The sequence below is a fragment of the Desmodus rotundus genome, chromosome 3 (genome assembly GCF_022682495.2).
Source record: "Desmodus rotundus isolate HL8 chromosome 3, HLdesRot8A.1, whole genome shotgun sequence".
Taxonomy (NCBI): domain Eukaryota; kingdom Metazoa; phylum Chordata; class Mammalia; order Chiroptera; family Phyllostomidae; genus Desmodus; species Desmodus rotundus.
The window spans coordinates 179206024-179227263 of NC_071389.1; the positions used below are offsets into that span (position 1 = coordinate 179206024).

The window sequence follows — 21240 nt, forward strand, 5'->3', positions numbered from 1 at the left end:
ACCTGGCTGATGTGGCTCAGTGGGTTGAGCGTTGGCCTGCGGACCAAAAGGGTGCCGGTTCCCAGTCATGGCACATGCCTGGGTTGCAGGCCAGGTCACTAGCTGGAGGCATGTAAGAGACAACCAGTCCATGTTTCTCTCCCTCCTTTCCCCAATCTCTAGAAATAAAATATTTTTAAAATGAAATAAAATAAATCCAGTAGTTGGATAAAGAAATGGATGGAGGATAAAAGAAATAGCTTATATGATTAAAGACTGGTAAGGAGCAGCATGTTTCAAAGTCTGTAACAAAATTTGTATAGTAGATGGTAAAGGCAACTGGGCTTTTTGTTAGGCACAGTAGGTCAAAGCTTTTGTTGAGGTCCTCTACTTCTCCTTTCATCTTTCAATTTTTTAATACAGGAAACTGTTTTCAATTACCATTTTTCCAGGGACTGGCTCTTGATCTGCAGTCCAGTAATATCCCTAAGGTCAAAAACCTATTAGCTTAGTCCAGTATCGTTTCCATAGAAGACAACTGAATTCTGAAACGGCTTCAACATTTAAGGTAGGCATATCTAATGGAGGACTTGCAGGCTCACAGTAAAATATCTATTTTCAACCTGTCCAGTATTGTTTAAATTGTAGCTTCCTGTACCAACTATTCATGCAAAAGATGTAAGGAAAGCCATAAAATGTGCCATGGGGAAGTGGAAGGCAGAAGTAAGAGAAAGAAGGGGTTTTAAAGCCAATTAGCTGCTTTATAGTAAAACCCAGAGAAAGTGAGTACTTACAGGAATGTGGATTTTATCCCTCCAGGAATTCTGTTTAGCCTGCCAGGAATTAACCTTGACCGTAATTAGGCCCCTGAGAGCAATGACCTTTCCAGAGAATGTTCAGAGACCTCAACTTTGTTTAGACACCTGGAATGGGAGGAACTTCCTGTTTGCTCAGAGAGCAGCATAAAGCTTAGTCGCTCTGAGGAATGCTTGGTCCCAGACCAACTGCAGGGAGCCGGGTACAATACAGTCTGATTTCCTCCGGCCCCTTCTCCCTGCAGCATGGGGAAGAACAAACTCCATCCAAGTCTTACTCTTCTCCTTCTGGTCTTCCTGCCTACAGATGCCTCAGCCTCCGCACAACCGTAAGTTCCCCATAGAGCATAAACTTAGAGTCCTTTCCTTACTTTTTTTCTGCTTTGAATTGAAATAGTCTGCAGAGTAACCACTTATATATGTTTTAAATTCTTGCTTGCTTTATTAAAATATATTTTTAAGAGTTAAGAGAAAGAATCTTTTCCTCTATTCCAGATTCCCCATTATATCATTTATCTTCCCTATGAAACTGCCATCTTCTTACCTCTAAGGTCTCTTCCAATGGTGAGATTTCATAAATCTGGTTTATTCATTCATATTCTTAACCATTTTTCTTAAATTCTCTGGATCTCTGAACCTCTAAATTATCTGGGGATATACTAAGACTTTCTAAGGGGCATTAAAAATAGATACTCTTAAAGGAATCAATTTTCAGATTCTCACATTCACACTGATCTGCTTGAGACTGTGGTATTTATCCTTTCTTACTTCCTCTGTCCTAATTGCCCATCTCCCACTTCATAAGAGAAAGAAAAACCTCTCTCTCGATCAGATGTTACCATGGAGCATTGTCTGGAGTACAAATATTTTTTAAGTATATTTTATTGATTATGCTATTAAAGTTTTCCCAATTTTCCCCCTTTGACACCCTCCACCCTGCACCCTTCAACCCTCCAGCACCCCCACCTTAGTTCATGCCCATGGGTTGTACATATAAGTTCTTTGAGTTCTCTGTTTCTTATAACATTTTTGGCCTCTCCCCATCTATTTAATGCCTACCAATTATGCTTTCTTTCCCTGTACCTTTTCCCCCTATTCCTCCCCTCCCCCTCCCCAGTGAAAACCCTCCATGTGATATTCATTTCTCTGATTCTATTCTTTTATTTTTTTAGGTTCCTTTGTTGATAGTTGTGAGTTTGTTGTCATCTTACTGTTCGTATTTTTGATCTTCCTTTTCTTAGATAAGTCCCTTTAACATTTCATGTAGTAATGGCTTGGTGATGATGAACTCCTTTAACTTGATCTTATCTGGGAAGCACTTTATCTGCCCTTCCCATTCTAAATGATAGCTTTGCTGGATGGAGTAATCTTGGAAGTGGGTCCTTGCCTTTTATGACTTTGAATACTTCTTTCCAGCCCCTTCTTGCCTGTAAATTTTCTTTTGAGAAATCAGCTGATAGCCTTATGGCACTCCTTTGTAGATAACTCTTTCCTTTCCTCTTGCTGCTTTTAAGATTCTCTCTTTGTCTTTAATCTTGGGTAACTTAATGACGATGTCCCTTGGTGTGTTCTTCTTTGGGTCCAACTTCTTTGGGACTCTCTGGGCTTCCTGAAAGTCTATTTCCTTTGCCAGATTGGGGAAGTTTTCCTTCACTATTTGTTCAAGTAAGTTTTCAATTTCTTGCTGTTGTTCTTCTCCTTTTAACACCCCTATAATTCAGATATTGGAATGGTTCAGGTTGTCCCAGAGGTTGGTAAGACTCTCTTCACTTTTTTGAATTCTTGTTTCTTCTTTCTGTTCCAGTTGGATGTTTATTTCTTTCTTTTGTTCCAAATCGTTGATTTGAGTCCTGGTTTCCTTCCTTTCACTGTTGGTTCCCTGAATATCTTGCTTTATTTCATTTTGGGTATCTTTCATTTTTTGACCAAGCTCAATCAGTTCTGTGAGCATTTTGATTACCAGGGCTTTAAATTATCCATTAGATAGGTTGGCTATATCCTCCTCACTTAGCTGTCTTTCTAAGGTTTTGCTCAGTTCTTTCATTTTGGACCTATTTCTTTGTTTGGGGCCCCTGTTAAGTTGTAAGAGGGCAGGGCCTTAGGTATTCACCCAGGCAGGGCAAACCTCCTTGCTCTACTATGGTGCTTGCTGCCTGTTGAGGAGGGGCCGGAGAGGGAACAATGCAGCTCCCCTGCTTGGGCCTAGCCCCACTTTCCAACAGACTGTCCTGTGAGACTGGGAATTTCCCTCGCTGCAGCAACTGCCGTAGTCCACAGCCACCTCCGAGTCTCAGTTTCCCCTTGTCAGCCCCGCCCATGCAGCCTGCTGCCTCACAGCAGGTTCTCTCCGTTCACCACCTTACCAGTCTGGATGTTCTGTTTGACTGTTTCTTTAATTCTGTGGTTGTTGGAGTTCCATGCAGTTTGATTTTCTGGCACTTCTGGTTGTTTATATTGATTTTAGATTGGTTGTTATCCTCCTTTTGGTTGTGCGAGGAAGTGAAGGGTTTCTACCTCTGCCTCCATCTTGGCCGGACTCCTGGAGTATAAATATCTTTAGGATGCCAAAGAAAGGAACAATTTGAAATACTGATGTTGATATTGATGTTGAGAAAGCAATGGATTCTAAGGACAAGGGAGAGAATCCTTTTGCAAATCATGTAGTGACAAATTTTTTTTGTTTCAACAAAATTGAAGGAAGATCTAAAGAAAACACCAGTTAATAGCTGATTACAAGCAATTCTTGATAATAGAGCACTGGGTGATTTCTGGCATGTAAATTACAAATTACAAAAATTAATAATAATGATATATAATTGTTTCATTTGTCACTTACTCTTATGTGAATATTTTTTCATGGCATTTACATCTATACAAACCAAAAATATAATGATAGACCTTGTTTAATTCTTGCAATAGAGAATAGCCATCCATTGATATATAAAAAAGTTCATCATTCCATTAAAGATGTGCTTCAAAAGCATTTTGATTTTGTATCTAATGTGTATGTTTTATAATTTGAAATACATTTATTTTGTTTTGATCAGTTGTATGTGAATAAGACTTTTGAAAATTACTGAAACCAGAAGAAAATGTTCAACATTTGCAACTTTATGCTCACATTAAAAATTTTTAAAGATTTTACTGATTTATTTTTAGAGAGGGGGGAAGGGAGGGAGAAAGGGAGGGACAGAAACATCAATTGGTTGCCTCTCACATGCCCCCAACTGGGGACTTGGCCTCCAACCTGGGCCTGTGCCTTGACCAGAAATTGAACTTGCAACCTTTGGTTACAGGCAAACACTCAACCCACTGAGCCACATGAGCTAGGGTTATGGTCACATTAAATTTAAAAGAAGAGTTAAAGTTAAATTTATATACCCTCATAGATGGAGAATAGATGACAGCTAGGGGGGCAGTGGGGAGGTTAGGGGGTAGAGGGGTTGAGCAAAAAGGAAGAAGGACTTATGGACAACAGTGTGGTGATAGCCAGAGGGAGGGCAGTTGGAAGGATGCAGAAGAGGGCAAAGGGGGAATAAATGGGGATGAAAAACAACTTCGCTTTGGGCAATGGGTGCATGATGCAGTGGCAGATGCTTTGTTGAGTTGTACACTTGAAACCTGCATGGTTTTGTTAACCAATATCACCCCAATAAACTCAATAAAAAATGTTTGAAAACTCCAGGGTCAATAAAGGTACATACAAGAGAATTGGAAATGTTTCTATTTTGCTAACGAGTTACCAAGACCCAAAATCCAATCACTAGAAGACCATTTCTGAGTGGAGCCATTGTCTAGCCAGGAATTGAAAAGCAAATATTTAAAATGCAAACATACAGGGTTAGGTAACACACTAAGATTTCATTAGTTGTTTACCTCAACTGAGACTTTCAACCAATGACTCACTTGCTTGAAGTCTCAGATTCCACATCTGTAAAGTGGAAAGTAAGTGCTTGCCATGCCATTTTCTCAGACTTGTTGAATATAGATAGATAGATAGATAGATAGATATAAATATATATCTATATTTAATCTATATCAGATATCTATCTGACAGATATCTGATATAGATTAAATATAGATATAGATATTCAATGAAAGTTCTATAAATTGATTTTTTCAGTGTCTCACCTGAGAGTTTGCATGCTTTTTACAGCAATCTTAATGTAAAATAGATTTACAACATGACTACATATAATTAGCATACTTTTAATTTGAATTCAGGTGCTTACATTTTGGGGTTTCTTTTTTTATTTATTTTTATTTTTTTTTCTTTTGAATATTTTTATTGATTATACTGTTATGGTTGTCCTGTTTCCCCCCCCCCCTTTACTCCCCTCCACCTTGCAACCCCCCCACCCGCATTCCCCAGCCCCTTAGTTCATGTCCATGAGTCATACATATAAGTTCTTTGGCTTCTCCATTTCCTATACTATTCTTAACCTCCTCCTGTCTATTTTGTACCTACCATTTATGATTCTTATTCCCTGTACCTTTTCCCCCATTCTCCCCACTCCACCTCCCTGCTGATAACCCTCCATGTGATCTCCATTTCTGTGATTTTGTTCCTGTTCTAGTTATTTGCTTTGTTTGTTTGTATTGTTTTGTTTTTTAGGTTCGGTAATTGATAGTTGTGAGTTTGTTGTCATTTTACTGTTCATATTTTTGATATATGAACAGATATATGAACTTCTTTTTCTTAGAAAAGTCCCTTTAACATTTCATATAATAAGCACTGGGTGATGATGAGCTCCTTTAACTTGATCTTATCTGGGAAGCACTTTATCTGCCCTAAAGGATAGCTTTCCCGGATAGTGTAATCTTGGATGTAGGTCTTTGCCTTTCATGACTTTGAATACTTCTTTCCAGCCCCTTCTTGCCTGCAAGGTTTCTTTTGAGAAATCAGCTGATAGCCTTATGGGAACTCCTTTCTAGGTAACAGTCTCCTTTTCTCTTGCTGCTTTTAAGATTCTCTCCTCCCCACCTCCCCCCCCACTTTTACCCTCCCCCTTGATTTTGTCCTTGTGTCCTTTATTGTAGCTCCTATAGACCCCTCTCCCCGCTATTCCCTCCCCACTCCCCTCTGGCTATTGTTACAATGTTCTTAACTTCAATGTCTCTGGTTATATTTTCTTTGCTTTTTTCTTTTGTTGATTATATTCCAGTTAAAGGTGAGATCATATGGTATTTGTCCCTCACCTCCTGGCTTATTTCACTTAGCATAATGCTCTTCAGTTCCATCCATGCTGTTGCAAAGGGTAGGAGCTTCTTCTTTCTCTCTGCTGCGTAGTATTCCATTGTGTGAATGTACCATAGTTTTTTGATCCACTCATTTGCTGATGGGCACTTAGGTTGCTTCCAGCACTTGGCTATTGTAAATTGTGATGCTATGAACATTGGGGTGCATAGGTTCTTTTGGATCGGTGTTTCAGGGTTCTTAGGGTACAATCCCAACAGCGGAATGAGGGATGGGGAGAAAATGCAGACAACTGTAACTGAATAAAAATAAATTAATTAATTTAAAAATAAATAAATAAAATAAATGATACTCAAATTCTGGGACTCTGGTCACCATTCTTACAAGATTGCATGCAAGGGTGGGTATACATACTGTTTTACATTGTTAGCAGCTATAGATGTGAATATAGCTGCACACCCAGAAGTGTATGTAAAATAAATGGAGACTTCTGAGTTAAAAAAAAAAAAAAAAGACTCTCTCCTTATCTTTAATCTTGGATAATGTAATTATGGTGTGCCTCAGTGTGTGCTTCCTTGGGATCAACTTCTTTGGGACTCTGAGTTTCCTGGACTTCCTGAAAGTCTATTTTCTTCACCAGATTGGGGAAGTTCTTCTTTGTTATTTTTCCAAATAAGTTATCAATTTCTTGCTGTTGTTCTCCTTCTGGCACCCCTATGACTCAGATATTGGAAAGTGTAAAGTTGTCCTGGAGGTTCCTAAGCCTCTCCTTCTTTTTTTGAGTTCTTGTTTCTTCATTCTGTTCTGGTTGAATGTTTCTTTCTTCCTTCTAGTCCAAACCATTGACTTGAGTGCCAGTTTCCTTCCCGTCACTGTTGGTTCCCTGTGCATTTTCATTTCACTTTTCATGGCCTTCACTTTTTCCTCTACTTTGCAACATATTCAACCAATTATGTGAGTATCCTGATTACCAGTGTTTTGAACTCTGCTTCTGATAGGTTGGCTATCTCTTCATCACTTAATTGTATTTTTTCTGGTGCTTTGATCTGTTCTCTCATTTGGGCCATATTTTTTTTTGTCTCTGCATGCTTGTTACATAGTAAGGGGTGGAGCCGTAGGTATTCACCAAGGCAGGGCAACCCACATTACTATGTTGCTGCCCTGTGTTGGGGAGTGGTCCAAGAGGGAACAATGTCACTTGCTCAGCTCTCTGATGGCTTTCAGTCACCTCCTCTACTACCCACAAGCAAATTGGGCCCTTCTGGTGCTGATTCCTGTGTGGGCAGTTTTGTGTACATTCTAGGACCCTGTGGTTCTCTGTAATGAACTCTCCTGTGAGGCTTGGAGCTACTCCCACTGTTGCAACACCCACAGGTTTTTTCAGTCAGAGGTTTTGAGACTTTATTTCCCCACACTGGAATCCTAGGTTGCTTGGTCTGTCTTGCTTCCCAGTTGTTCCTCCTGGTTTATCCGCACACAAATTCGTGGGACCACCCACTTTGCCAGTTGCCACCCACCCCAGTCCTCCAGCCGCCACCTTGGCAGGAGTCCTCTCCGCCCAGCTGCCCATCTCCACCCCTCCTACTGGTCTGAATGAATGTTTCTTCTTTAATTCCTTGGTTGTCAGACTTCCATACAGTTCAATTTTCTGGCAGTTCTGGTTGTTTTTTGTTTTTAAATTTGTTGTTGTCCTGCTTTTGGTTGTGCAAGGAGGCACAGTATATCTACCTATGCCTCCATCTTGGCTGGAAGTTCATTTTGGGGTTTCTTAAAATAAGGTAAACCTGCAGATTTTAATCTATTTAAGTCTCACTTCAAGCAAAATGTTCACTGCTATGGCACTGGTGATGACAGAAAAATAACTTTCATACACACCATTCAACAGCAAAGATTAATTTCATGCTTATCAATATATCTTCTCTTGGTGTAAAACTAATGATATTATGAATAATTTTTATAGAAAATAGTGCCTCTGATAACAATGCCTCTCCTTTTACACTCTCCTGTAACTGGACTTCCCATTTCCAGGCAGTATATGGTGCTGGTCCCGTCCCTGCTCCACACTGAGACCCCTGAGAAGGGCTGTCTCCTTCTGAGCCACCTGAATGAGACAGTGACTGTAAGTGCTTCCTTGGAGTGTCTCAGGGGGAACAGGAGCCTCTTCACTGACCTGGTGGCAGAGAAGGACTTATTCCACTGTGTCTCCTTCACTGTGAGTATGACTGTTTGACTTAATACACTTGATTCTATTGGTCAGGGCCATAGGGATCCAGAATTCAGTCAAGACAAGGCTTTAGAGGCTGACAAGGACTTCGGGAAGAAATCTAAATATAGTATAAATTAAGAGGCAATGCAGGAATTTCCAACCATGGGAGGCAAATATTTATAAGCATATTAAGAATTAATTTAATGATCAAAGAAAATTCCTATTAGCTTGGGGGTGGGGAAGCAGTATATACTAGACAAAGGGAAAATGTGACCTCTTCTTAAAATCAAATGGAAAAAATATTAATGAAGCAAATGAGGCCAATGCTCAACATAAGCCCCCAGTAGTGGGCTGACAGGAAGATATCACCCCATACTCTTTCTAAGAGGGAAAGTTGTAGAAATTACCATGAGCAAATATCCAGTAGCTCTTCAGTGTTGCCCACATGTAAAATGCTTATAACCTATAGCAATAAAATAGTGTAGTTTTCTTTCTCATGGCCTTAAAATGCCCCTACAATGCCCTTTTGGTTCATTACAAAAACTTGGCAAAGTTCAGTGTATAATTGAATCAAGACTGTACTGGCTGATCCATAAGGTGATGTGACTCTTGTTGATGACTTTTCTTACTGATGTGTTTTCCTCCATCTCGTGTTCTGCCTCCCTACTGGTAAAATGACAGAAGTAATTCCTACCCATACCAATTTTCTATGATAAGAATGAGGGAGTGAAGTTAAGCAAAAGAGGCAAGATCTCCAGGGAGGAGTGGAACAGGGATGGGGGGAGGAAATGTGGAAGACTGAATGAGCTCTTGGGATCTCTTCTGTATTTCAGGTCCCAAGGTCTTCATCCTCTGAAGAGGTTATGTTTCTCACTGTCCAAGTGAAAGGAGCAACCCAAGAATTCAGGAGACGGACCACGGTGGTGGTTAAAAACCAAGAGAGCCTGCTCTTTGTCCAGACAGACAAACCCATCTACAGACCCGGGCAGACAGGTATAAAGAGGCCTACAGTCAGGGCAACTTCAAAAAGAAAAGACCCTCTCCTTCATATTCCCCAGTCTAAAGCCCTATAATTCTGGTTCCTTAATAACTTTTCTTACCAGCCCATAAGCCTGGTTTAAGATTTCTGGGACTAATGGAAAATATTTCTGTTTCAGTAAAGTTTCGTGTTGTCTCCTTGGATGAAAATTTTCACCCCCTGAATGAGTTGGTGAGTCTCCTAATATCTATACAGAATCATTATTATCTGTGTCACCTGGCTGGAAGCCAGTTTTTGGTGTTGGGGGAGGACCAGAGAAAGAAAGAATCTAGTGTCAATAACAGTAATTTCTGACATTACAATAATGTAAGATCCTTATTTTATTTTTTAAATTTTGTTATTCTTTATTATTATTGTTACTATTATTATTATTAATTGTTTAAGCTATTGCAGTTATTCCTACTTTCCTCCCCTCTCCCTCCCTCACCCAAACCACCCCTCTTTTCACCCCCAGCCAATCCCCACATTGTTGTCCATGTCCATGAGTTGTGCATAAAGGTTCTTTGGTTAATCCCTTCACCATCTTTCATCCCTTCCCCCCACCCCTCCTTTCCCCCAGCTGTCAGTCCATTCTATGTATTTAAGCTTCTGTTACTATCTTGTTCATTAGTTTATTGTATTCATCAGATTCCACAGAAAAGTGAGATCATATGGTATTTTTCTTTCACTGATTGACTTAATTCACTTAGCAAAATTTTCTCCAAGTCCATCCATGCTGTTGCAAAATGTGAGAGTTATATCTTTTTTACTGCTGCATAGTATTCCATTGTGTAAATGTATCACAGCATTTTTATCCACTCATCCACTGATGGGCGCTTAGGCTGTTTCCAAATTTTGGCTATAGTAAATAGCACTGCTATGAATATATATATATTCATTATATATTCATATATATATGCACATATATGTATATATATAATTTTATTGGTGGTTTGGGAATGTAAGATCCTTATGTTAAACAGTATCATCCCTGATCAAGAGAACAGCGAAGTCTTTCTGTCTTTGTACTGATACTTAGGCATTGTCACCCACTTAAACTTACTCTTTAGAAAGTTATCAATTAAGTAAATTAGAGAGATGTATTAAATAACACACACCTAAATCCTCAAATAAATTAAGTTCAAAGAACTCCTCAAAGATTTAGAATTTTTCCAAACATTCCTACCAAAACCTCTTTTAAAAAGGAAGATGAATGAAATCAATGTTTTTCCTTAAGATTAACACTTGGTATTTATGATGAAAAACAGCTATTTTAATTTTAATGAAAACATCAAACCAAAGTCTTAATTTTCTCCCCCAAATCTATTCTTCCACATTTTTCTATTTCAAAAAGAGGCATTTTTTTTTTCTTCAGTCCCTAAGGCAAAAAGTTATGGCATAATCCTACTTCATCAGAAAATCATGTTAGCTTAAAATGTGTCCAAACTACTTCTTTCCATCTGCATGCTGCAACCTCTTCCTGGCCAACATCACCTCTAAACAAGCCTTGAAGCTGGTCTAGGTTTTTACTTTCACTTCTCTATTTAGCATTAAACACCTCAGCCATTACTCTATCAGCTTAACCCTGCTTCATGTTTATATCTTGATCCTTACCACTACCTGGTACTTGTAGATATAGGTAAAGATGTAGATATAGATTCAAATATATAGACATGTCAAATACATATGTCAAACATATATATCTCAAATATACTTACAAAATATCAATCTCAACTATATGTACCTATATGCATGTATGCGTGTGTTTCGTATGTATTGATTCCATATTGGAAAGTAAGCTCTGTGAGAGCAGATACATTGTTCTTTTGTGCATTGCTATATCCCCAGAACTGAGAATGACACAGAGCACATGGCAGGTGCTTAATAAATACTACTTTTTAGTAGTGAATAACCACTGATAGCAGAGGAGCTATTTCCATCCCCCATTACTCTTAGAACTACCCATCTTAACATGTAGGTCTGACAATGGTTACTTATAGTTGTGTTAGAATTTTATTTCTCAGTCCATAAAACTTCAGGACAAAAGAGTGTTCTTCACTGGGATGGTATACACACTCTTAATGAATGTAGCCAATTAAATTCTTATCATTATTTATTAACTGCTTATGATGATTAGTGAAAAGTTCTGTAAAACTTAACCTGTCATTTTTGTGAGTTTTACTACAGGTAAAGTTACTTTATATAAAACTGTCTTGCTTATAAATCAAAGATGAGAATATTTGTGAACAATTCTAAACTCCTTTCTTTCTCTTTTGTCTCTCAGATTCCACTGGTATACATTGAGGTAAGCAAAATGAAACATTCCATAATTACATGTAACGTAATCAGTGTAGGGGAAATGTTCTTATCTGAGAGATTCCTACAATATCCCAGAAACTCGTCATTAAGGGAGAAGCCTTCAAACTCATAGAGCTCGGATGCTTCTAACTCCTCTGCCCTCTCCTCTCGTTATCACCACCCCCTTTTCCTCTCTGAGTAACACAGGAGTTTTCACAGATTTCTTATATTGCCGCTAACGCTCTAAGCTCTTCTGTAAGGTTCAACTACTGTATCTATAGAACCCTAAAGGAAATCGCATCGCGCAATGGCAGAAACTCAAGTTAGAGAGCGGACTCAAGCAATTGGCCTTTCCCCTCTCATCAGAGCCGATTCAGGGCTCCTACAAGGTGGTGGTACAGAAGGAATCAGGCAGAACGACAGAGCACCCCTTCACCGTGGAGGAATTTGGTATGGATTGTGGAAAGTCATGGAACATTTTTCTTCATATTTAAATTTCTAGGGCCTAAGATTTGAGCTTATTTGGAGTCTTTTCATTTCCCCTGGGTGAGATTGGGCTTGGAGTAGAACCAATTATATACCAAACTCCAATGAGGACAATGATTGGTGAATAGGACTTCCTATAACTTCATTATCTGTATAGCAATTTTTAATCTCAAAACATGTATCCCACCCTTGTATTAGTGGAATTTTCCCTAGTTCATTAAGGCTGCAGTGATCTGTCATCGTCCTTCAAGCAGTCTCCATTTGAGAGGAAGATAGAAATATTAGAGAAGAGAGCTGCCTGTTCAGTGGCCTAAAATATTATCAGGGAATTATTACAGGTAACATGAAAATACTAGTTCCCCCAAATTTGAAAACTAATCCCAAACTTCCTTTATCTCCAATCAACAGTGCTTCCTAAGTTTGAAGTGCAAGTAACCATGCCGAGGATAATCACGATTGTGGAAGAAGTGGTGAATGTGTCAGTGTGTGGCATGTGAGTTTGTACTTTTTTAATCTTTGGAGGGGAATTATCTTTAATAAAAGACTCACCATTTGGGATATTTTGGCTAGTTTCTGTAGGAAAAGTGGCAGTGCAAATCCTTTAAATAAGTGAGAGCATCCCGTCTCTAGAACTCTCCTCTGCTGTTGTTTCCCTATGTTTCCTTCGGATTTTCTTTCATAGTCTTACCAGCATTACTACGACTCTCGGCACAGGCAGCTGTTCTGGAGAGACTGTGCTGCCAGGATTCTGAAGTTACAGCGCTGCGTGCGTGCATGCACATAAACACACACACACACGAATAGATGGTATCGAAGGGTAGTGGCTTTCCTTTCATTGGATTATAGAGGAAATTCAATCACTAACCCATTACTTACCTGAGCCTGCATACATGGTGCGAAAATAAGTTAGATTCAGAATTTGCTGAGGTAGACATACAGAAGTCTCATCTAACTCATCAGTCTACCTAAGGCATGTTACATACCTCTCTCCATATGGTCCTTTCCAACTCTGAAAATTTATGTTCCCAGGAGCTTCTGTTCCCATCTCCAGTAGCCCAGCAGCAGCACTAGCAGAAAGCACAGACAGTGATGTAACCAGCCCTGCTTATGTAATGCACTCTCTGTTCAGCTGGGTCTCTGCCCTAGCACTGTCTCAGAGTCATGGCCACCAAGTTCCTGGTGCTACATACCTGGTGAGCCAAAGCTCTTGCAAAGAGAAATAGAGAGGAAATTTTAAATAGGGGCAATAAATACTTTGGAAAAGACAGCGATTATCAGTCGTATATTTAGGGCACAACCCCATTTTTTTTTAATTTTTATTGTTATTCAATTACAGTTGTATGCCTTTTCTCCCCTTCCCTCCCCCCTACCCCAGCTGAACCCACCTCCCTCCCCCACCATCCCCCCCGATTTTGTCCATGTGTCCTTTATAATAGTTCCTGCAATCCCCTCTTCCCACTGTCCCCACCCCACTCCCCCCTGGCCACTGCTAGACTGTTCCCAACCTCAATGTCTCTGATTGTATTTTGTTTGCTTTTTTCTTCTATTGATTATGTTCCAGTTAAGGGTGAGATCATATGGTATTTGTCCCTCACCGCCTGGCTTATTTCACTTAGCATAATGCTCTCCAGTTTCATCCATGCTGTTGCAAAGGGTATAAGCTCCTTTCTCTCTACTGCATAGAATTCCATTGTGTAAATATACCATAGTTTTTGGATCCACTCGTTTGCTGATGGGCACTTAGGTTGCTTCCAGTACTTGGCTATTGTAAATTGTGCTGCTATGAACATTGGGGTGCACAGGTTCTTTTGGATTGGTGTTTCAGGGTTCTTAGGGTATAATCCCAGCAGCGGAATTGCTGGGTCAAAGGGCAGTTCCATTTTTAGTTTTCTGAGGAAATTCCATACTGTTTTCCACAGTGGCCTCACCAGTCTGCATTCCCACCAACAGTGCACTAAGGTTCCCTTTTCTCCGCATCCTCTCCAACATTTGTTTGTGGATTTGTTTATGTTGGCCACTCTGACTGGTGACAACCCCATTTTTTAATAAAATGTAAGCAAGTAAAATTCTATGTAAAAAGAAATGGGTACACATGGCAAGAGGACGATGGAAGGAGAGACGCCATCATATTAACAGTTTGTAGTCCTAGATAGAATTGAGGGCGCTTGTTCCTTCCCTCTGTTTTGTTTTTATTGGGGTTGGTTTTTCTTGTAAGAACAGGTGGGGCTTTGGTAATGCAAAAGGTAGTGTTTAAAGGTGGAACTGAAAATTAAAAATTAAGAAAAAAAAAGACATGTTAAAAGAAGCCTGGAGAATTCTAGAAGAGAAGGGTCATTCCTTACCTGTGCTCAACACTGTTTGAGCTCTGCAGATGGGACGTGCAGGGAGTAAATATACTGTAGCTAAAAGAGGAAACATAAATATGGAAATTGTGGAAAATGCATATGTTCAATGTTTGTTTTGATTCATTTGGCAATGTTCTTATGACAGATACACATATGGGAAACCAGTCCCAGGACATGTGACTGTGAGCATGTGCAGAAAGTATAATAATCCTTCTAGCTGCTATGGTGGAGAGTCACAGGCTGTCTGTGAGAAATTCAGTCAGAAGGTAGGTGGAAAATGTTTCTAGAGACTAACAACTAAGGTGCTGCCAATAAGCCGTGAGTTACAACATGGTGCTAACTCAGGAAGAGAGCAATTTATAAAAGTATTCTATGCTAGCTGTAATCATTTTAAAAATAAGTGAGTCACCACAATAGGAATTATTTCTTACAATTGTCCATTATGGGTGTTGTTGGTGCACCAACCACACAGAATGGTGGAAGCTGAGCCAACTCCAATACCTGGCATCCAAGCCATCTTTGGCATCCACTTGTATGAAGGAAGGAGAAAAAACACATACCTCTTAACCACCTTGGCTGGGAAGAGTGTCAGTTTTACTCTGTGAACAAGAACTTGTCATGTGGCCTCACATAGGTGCCAGGAAGGTAGGAAATGCAGTCCCCAAATGGGTTGTCACTTTCCAGCCATAGCTGTCCACAATGGAAGCAGAGCCAGATTTTGATGAAGGGTTAGCTGCCTGTCATAGTAAGATTACCCCAAAATTTTTAGGACATTTCTAGCCCGTTCACTCAAAAACTAAGGAATAAACCTGTCAATTATAAACTAGATACTGTTGTGAAATGTAATAATAACCAATCCCTAGAGAATAAGTACTGTGTTCTTACAGGAAATACCCAGGTTCTGTCTGTGGCCATACCACCCTGAACATGCCCGATCTCATCGGAAATACCTAGGTTCTGTTGATCCCCACCCACCAAAATCCCACCAGGTTAACTGACCACTGATCTGTCTAGTATTATGATATTATATTTTATTTTACTCCTTCCTAGCTAAACAGTGAGGGCTGCTTCTCTCAACAAGTAAAAACCAAGGCCTTCCAGTTGAAGAGAGAAGGGTATAACATGGAACTTGAAGTGGAAGCCAAGATCAAAGAAGAAGGAACAGGTCTGTGTCCCACATGCGTATGGGAGAAAAGACAACAGGCACTGTTCCATTCTCCTTGCCAATGTATGAGCTGAAAGGAGAGAGGCAGTACAAGATGTTCAGGGAGATCATCCTTCCAAAAAACTTTTTTTCTCCTTTTTTTTCAGAGGTGGAGTTTACTGGAAGAGGGACCAGTGAAATAACAAGAACCATGTCCAAACTCTCATTTGTGAAAGTGGACCCACACTTTAGACAAGGGATCCCCTTCTTTGGACAGGTGGAGTATTTTTCAGTTCACAAATCAACCTGTGTATCATCACTTCATAAGCACAACATATTTGCTAAAACTACACCTGATTATTGTTACCTGTTGATTGATATAAGCAAAAGTATAAAACCACACAAAAATGCATCTGCTCCTCTGTAAATTTGTTTATGATATCCATGAAATCATTCTAGAGTACTATCAAAATTAGAAAGTTTTTTTCACTCTTGGAAAAGCATTGTATGACATCACTGAATGTCCTTCCCATGATTTACCAGGCAATCTTATATTTTTATGATATTTTCTCACAAGAATCTCAGAATTCATGGTGGCCACATACATTATCTTCTAACACTAACTTCACATGGAAGTGAGTGGGTTGGTGGTCTTAATTGTTCTTTTGAGGCCTACGTATTCCACCATACCTAGTACTCCTTTCATAGATATTATGTTTATAATACTTTTTTATGATAGCAAGTACTGTTTCAAAACACAGTACACACAAAGGTAAAATACTGTTATTTAAGGTACTAGGCTTTAAAAAATATAAAGTTTCTCACAGATCTACAAAAAATCTTGTACTGTTATTTTCCTATTGTGAGCAGAGTGCAATGGACCTTTCTGACTCTAGAGGTCTGAGGTGACAGTCGCAAGTATGTCAGTGTTTAATTACTGTGTAATTGTATGTATTGCATGTATAATTACTGTGCATCGTATTCGTAAGGGAAACGCTGTAAGATTTCCAGCGGAAAGTGTACAAGACAGAGGGGCTAGACCCAGCGCATGAGCGGTGGGGTACATTTTAGAACGTTTTGATTCTGTTATGACAGCAAACACAGTCAGAAACTTTGGTCACACCCTAAAAGGAAAGTATATTCCATGTTTTTAAATTTCTCAGAGGTACGTTGTACATTTTTGATAATGTATTCCTGCTAAATCACTATTCCTTTAGTCATAAGACTCATCAAAAGAGGAAAAAGTCAGAACGTTGTGCTTATCTTTATCTCTCTACATGCAGCCAACAGTTCACTGACAAACTAAGATTTGGTTAATCAGTTACGAACACTGATCCCAGTCTGCTGCTCTGCTTCTTTCTACCGTGAAAAGTAGCTTATCCTGAAAAAGAATCACCATCTTCATGGTCGGAAGTAGGCTACTCATCTGCTGAGTTTAATACTAGCAGTAATGTGACTTTAAGTTTTTATTAATACTGTGTGCTCCTCAATTTTACATTTTCCCCATGGGAAATGCCTCATGAAATCTGCCTCACTTCCAAAAGACTGAAAATCTGTGTTGAGAAGCAGATATCGTACATAAAACAACTAGAAATTCATACCAAACAAGGTACTAATTGCTTCCTTGTGCACTTATTATACTTTAGGACACTAATCCACAAAAAGTCAGTTGTCTGCCACACAATAAGAGGGGCTCAATTAAATTTGGCTGATGGGTTACAATTTTTCATTCCTTTATGACTCTTGTGCTGTGTGATGCACAGCATTTCCAAAATACCCACAGAATACACTTTTCAGTACACCCTAGTATGATCCCTGTCACTCTGCCTTTGTACACCGCTTTATTTTTCTAATTTTTTAATTATAGTTTACATTCAATATTATTTTGCATTAGTTTCAGATGTACAGTATAGTTTTACAGAGCGGTCTCCCTGCTATTTCAAGTATCCACCTGGCCCCATACAGTGTTGCTTTATTTTTCTTCTTAAGACTGATTACTACTAAAATAAGTGCACACTGTCTATGCATTTATCTAATATCTGCCTCTTACTAACTGTAAACTCTATGGTGGAAGGAACTTTGTTTACTGCTATAGTCTCAATGCTTAGAACCATGTTCAACCTATAGGATGCACTCAATAAATATTTCTAATAAAATGAATTTGTTTGGTGCCTGTTGGGGATTAGCCGTATAACTGAGGCACAGCTTTTAATCTTCAGGTGCGCCTAGTGGATGGCAAAGGTGTCCCCATGCCAAATGAACTCATCTTCATCATAGCAAATGCTGCTAACTATCACTCCAATGCCACCACTGATGAGCGCGGCCTGGTGCAGTTCTCCATCGACACCGCCAACATTAAGGACTCCTCCCTCACTGTCAGGGTAAGCTTGTAAAGAAGTTACCAAAAACATGAAGTAGCCTTGGCAAATGTTCGCAACCTAAAAGTAATGAAATTCCCAAGTTGTGTTTAGCCCTATGGAGGGGGTGAGGGGGAAACCCTAGAAACTAGAAACCAAGTCAAGATCAACTTTGAAAAAGTTTATTTAAAAGGAGGCAGTATGTTTTGTGGTTAGAAGTGTGAGTTCTTCTTGTGTACTATTACTGCTGGGAATATAAAATGGCACAAATGCTATGGAAAACAGTATGCCAGGTCTTCAAAATTAAAAATAGAACTACTGTATGATCCAGCAATCCCACTTCTGGGAAGATAGCCAAAAGAATCGAGAGTAGGGCCTCAACGACAGGTGTCCACACCCGTGTTCATAGCAGCACTGTTCATCACAACCACGAAGTGAAAGCAACCCACATATCCGAGCAGATGAAAGGATAGACAAAATGTGGCATATACACATAATGGAAGAGCATCCAGCCTTAGAAAGGAAGGAAATCCTGTCACATGCTGTAACATGGATGAACTCTGATAACATTATGTTAAAGGAAATGCTCAGTCACAAAATATCAAATAGTGTATGACTCCACTCACACGAGGTATCTAAAGCAGTCGAAGCCATAGAAGTAGAAGGCAGAATGGTGGCTACCTGGAGCAGGAAAGAAGGGGAAAATGAGGGATTCTGGTTTAATGGCTATAGAGTTTTAGTTCTGCAAGATGAAAAATTCTGAAAATCTGTTGCACACTACTTAGCATTGCCAAACTGTAGACTTAAAATGGTTAAAGTGATTATTTTATGTTGTGTGTTTCTTACCACAACTTTTTTAAAGGTATAGGTTCCAGAATCCAATAAATTAGATTAAAATCCTGGCTCAACTCTCTCTAAGAGCAAATAACTAAAAACCTCCATACTTCAGTTTCTTATCTATAAAACGGGTGCAATATTAGTACCAGTTAAAGATATTACATGTTAAAGCACCTGGTAAGCCTCCTTTAACTGCTAAACATTGTTACTGTAAAAGCCCATTTTTAACATCATCAGCATTTAGTTTTAATTATATACACTCCATAAGTTATTGTTCTGACTTTATTTTTGCCCTGCTATTCTAATTTTCTCCAGATTCTGTCCATACCCATGCAATCTGCTTTGTATATTATACAGTCCTCTATTCATCAATGGAGATATAGATATACATTTATCAATATATGGCTTCACAATAGCTATTACATAAAATAGTGATGAAAAACCCCTGCCTCTTAAAATTTTTCATATAAATATAAAAAAGGACAAATAATATATTTTATTGATTAATCTTTAAATAGTAGGCATAAAAGCCTATACTTCTAATAACTAAAAATTAAATAATTATTCATTTATTCCATCAAGGAGTATCTTGAATACTTTCTATGTGCTAGGCACTGTGCTAGTCCTGAGAAGTGAAAATGTTATTTTTAAATGATCACTCTTTTTGATGAGCATTTATATCGCTAGAACATACATTGATATACTGTTGACACAGGAATTCACTCATGCCACTTGGGAGGTGAAGATGAGGGTAGGGGAAGCCTGAAAAAAAACTAATGAACAATTTTACATGGAGAGAAATTGAAATACAACCCAAATAGTGCCTATGAAGCGTAAGAATCCAGAATCACAGGAAGCATTAAAAGAATCAGCCTAAGACAGCTCAGGGAAGTGGGCTTCAGCCAATTCACCAGCTCAATGCTTGAACCAGAATGCAGCAAGTATTCTCAGACTCCTCGGGGTGCATTACATTTACTCCTAATACCTATTGGAAACTCATCACAAATGAGACACTGATTTTCTGAAATGCAATTCTTCAGTTTCTGGAGATCATTTAGTCTCCTCAAAGAGGTTTCATAGCTCCAGTGTCTGTAATAAAGTGGTCAGAGAAATGTCAAGCCAGCTAATCAGAGCAAAAGTTGTCTCCTTTTATGCTCTTCAAAAATGTGAATACCACCCAAGGAGCCTCTTGAGTGTAAAGGCACAAACCATGCCTGAAATACAGATAAACAAACAAAGGGGAAGGGGCTTTCTCTGTCCCTTTTTACTGGGAGCAAAAGATTCCTAGTACCAGTTTAGGCAGTACAGTCAACTAACGCAGTTTTGTGAGAACGTTGATTCTCTATGAGATGCAACCTATAAAATAATATTTTTTTTTCTAATTTGTTAGGTCAAACACAAGGATCATAGTCCCTGTTACAGTTACCAATGGCTGTCAGGAGAATACGAAGAAGCTCATCACACTGCTGATCTTGTATTCTCTCCAAGCAAGAGTTTTGTCCACCTCGAACCCCTATCTCGTGAACTACCCTGCGGCCAAACTCAGACCATCCAAGCACATTATGTTCTGAATGGACAGGTTCTGCGCGAGCTAAAGGAGCTCTCATTCTATTACCTGGTGAGAAGAAGGCCACTGCATTGGCTCATCTGTAAACAAACACCCTCTCTGGAGCAAGGATTCCTGAAGTTCTTTAGAAAGTCTGTTTCTCTTTTGAAAGTTTGGCTTCTTTTCGGCCTACTTAATGCCAGCGGGGGTGCAAGAAAACAAGCATATCACATGTAGGGCAAGACTTGAGATAAGATGCTTTTCATTGCCTTTTTTTTCTTTTTCCTTTTTTTTTTTTTGTTGTTGTTGTTGTTGCAGATAATGGCAAAGGGAGGCATTGTCCGAACTGGGACTCATGTACTGCCTGTGGAGCAAGGAGACAGTGAGTATTTCCATAATTCCACATCCCCACCCCTCTCTGACACATTCAACCTTATGTTGCAGAAATACCAGGAATAGTTTAAAATAAAGAGAGAAATTTTGCATCTAACCCCAATAAAGAAGAAGTTGAGAGGAGAAAGCAATGTTTCTTTTTTTCACCCAATATTTTTCTCCTTCAGTGTTTTCTGTTCAGATTATTTAAAATGTAGATGTAGTGTTTTTATAATCCATGCTTATTCCAAATTTTCAAACTACAAATATTCATGCACCATCTTCACAAAATGACATTTCAAAATTGTCTTAATCAATGAAGAGAAGGTAAATTTTATAGTGCCTTCTGTATACTAGGTTTTGTGCAGATTGATTTACATTTGCATAGCATTTTTCCTTTTTAAAGATAGTTATGACTCATGAAGAGTTTGATTGAATTGGGCTCCCCTCATGAACAAATATGGAACAATATAAATCTCTGATGGTTTCTTCTATTCTAAGAAAGTCTAAAATATCACTTATTATAAAACTGTCAGTGAATTATTACTCTTTTGTTGCTTCTTTATAGCAACACAGGAGAAGCACCATAATTAGACTTACAAAGTTTAATGCAACCTCTAAAGAATCTATGTAGACTCAA

General features: G+C 39.0%; 1 protein-coding gene across 2 annotated transcripts in view; it reads left to right on the forward strand.

The window, feature by feature from the left end:
• The first annotated feature begins 945 nt into the window (after positions 1-945).
• LOC112321860 (alpha-2-macroglobulin) overlaps positions 946-21240 on the forward strand; it is a 47149-nt gene continuing 26854 nt past the window's right edge. For both annotated transcript variants that reach the window (XM_024579462.3, XM_053921831.1), the window contains exons 1-13: positions 946-1123; positions 8020-8203; positions 9031-9190; positions 9355-9407; positions 11500-11520; positions 11795-11963; positions 12408-12492; positions 14490-14610; positions 15395-15509; positions 15656-15765; positions 17708-17869; positions 20073-20300; positions 20547-20610. In XM_024579462.3, coding sequence (XP_024435230.2) covers positions 1041-1123; positions 8020-8203; positions 9031-9190; positions 9355-9407; positions 11500-11520; positions 11795-11963; positions 12408-12492; positions 14490-14610; positions 15395-15509; positions 15656-15765; positions 17708-17869; positions 20073-20300; positions 20547-20610 — 1555 coding nt within the window. In that variant the 5' untranslated portion in view covers positions 946-1040. The remainder of the gene's footprint in view (positions 1124-8019; positions 8204-9030; positions 9191-9354; positions 9408-11499; positions 11521-11794; positions 11964-12407; positions 12493-14489; positions 14611-15394; positions 15510-15655; positions 15766-17707; positions 17870-20072; positions 20301-20546; positions 20611-21240) is intronic.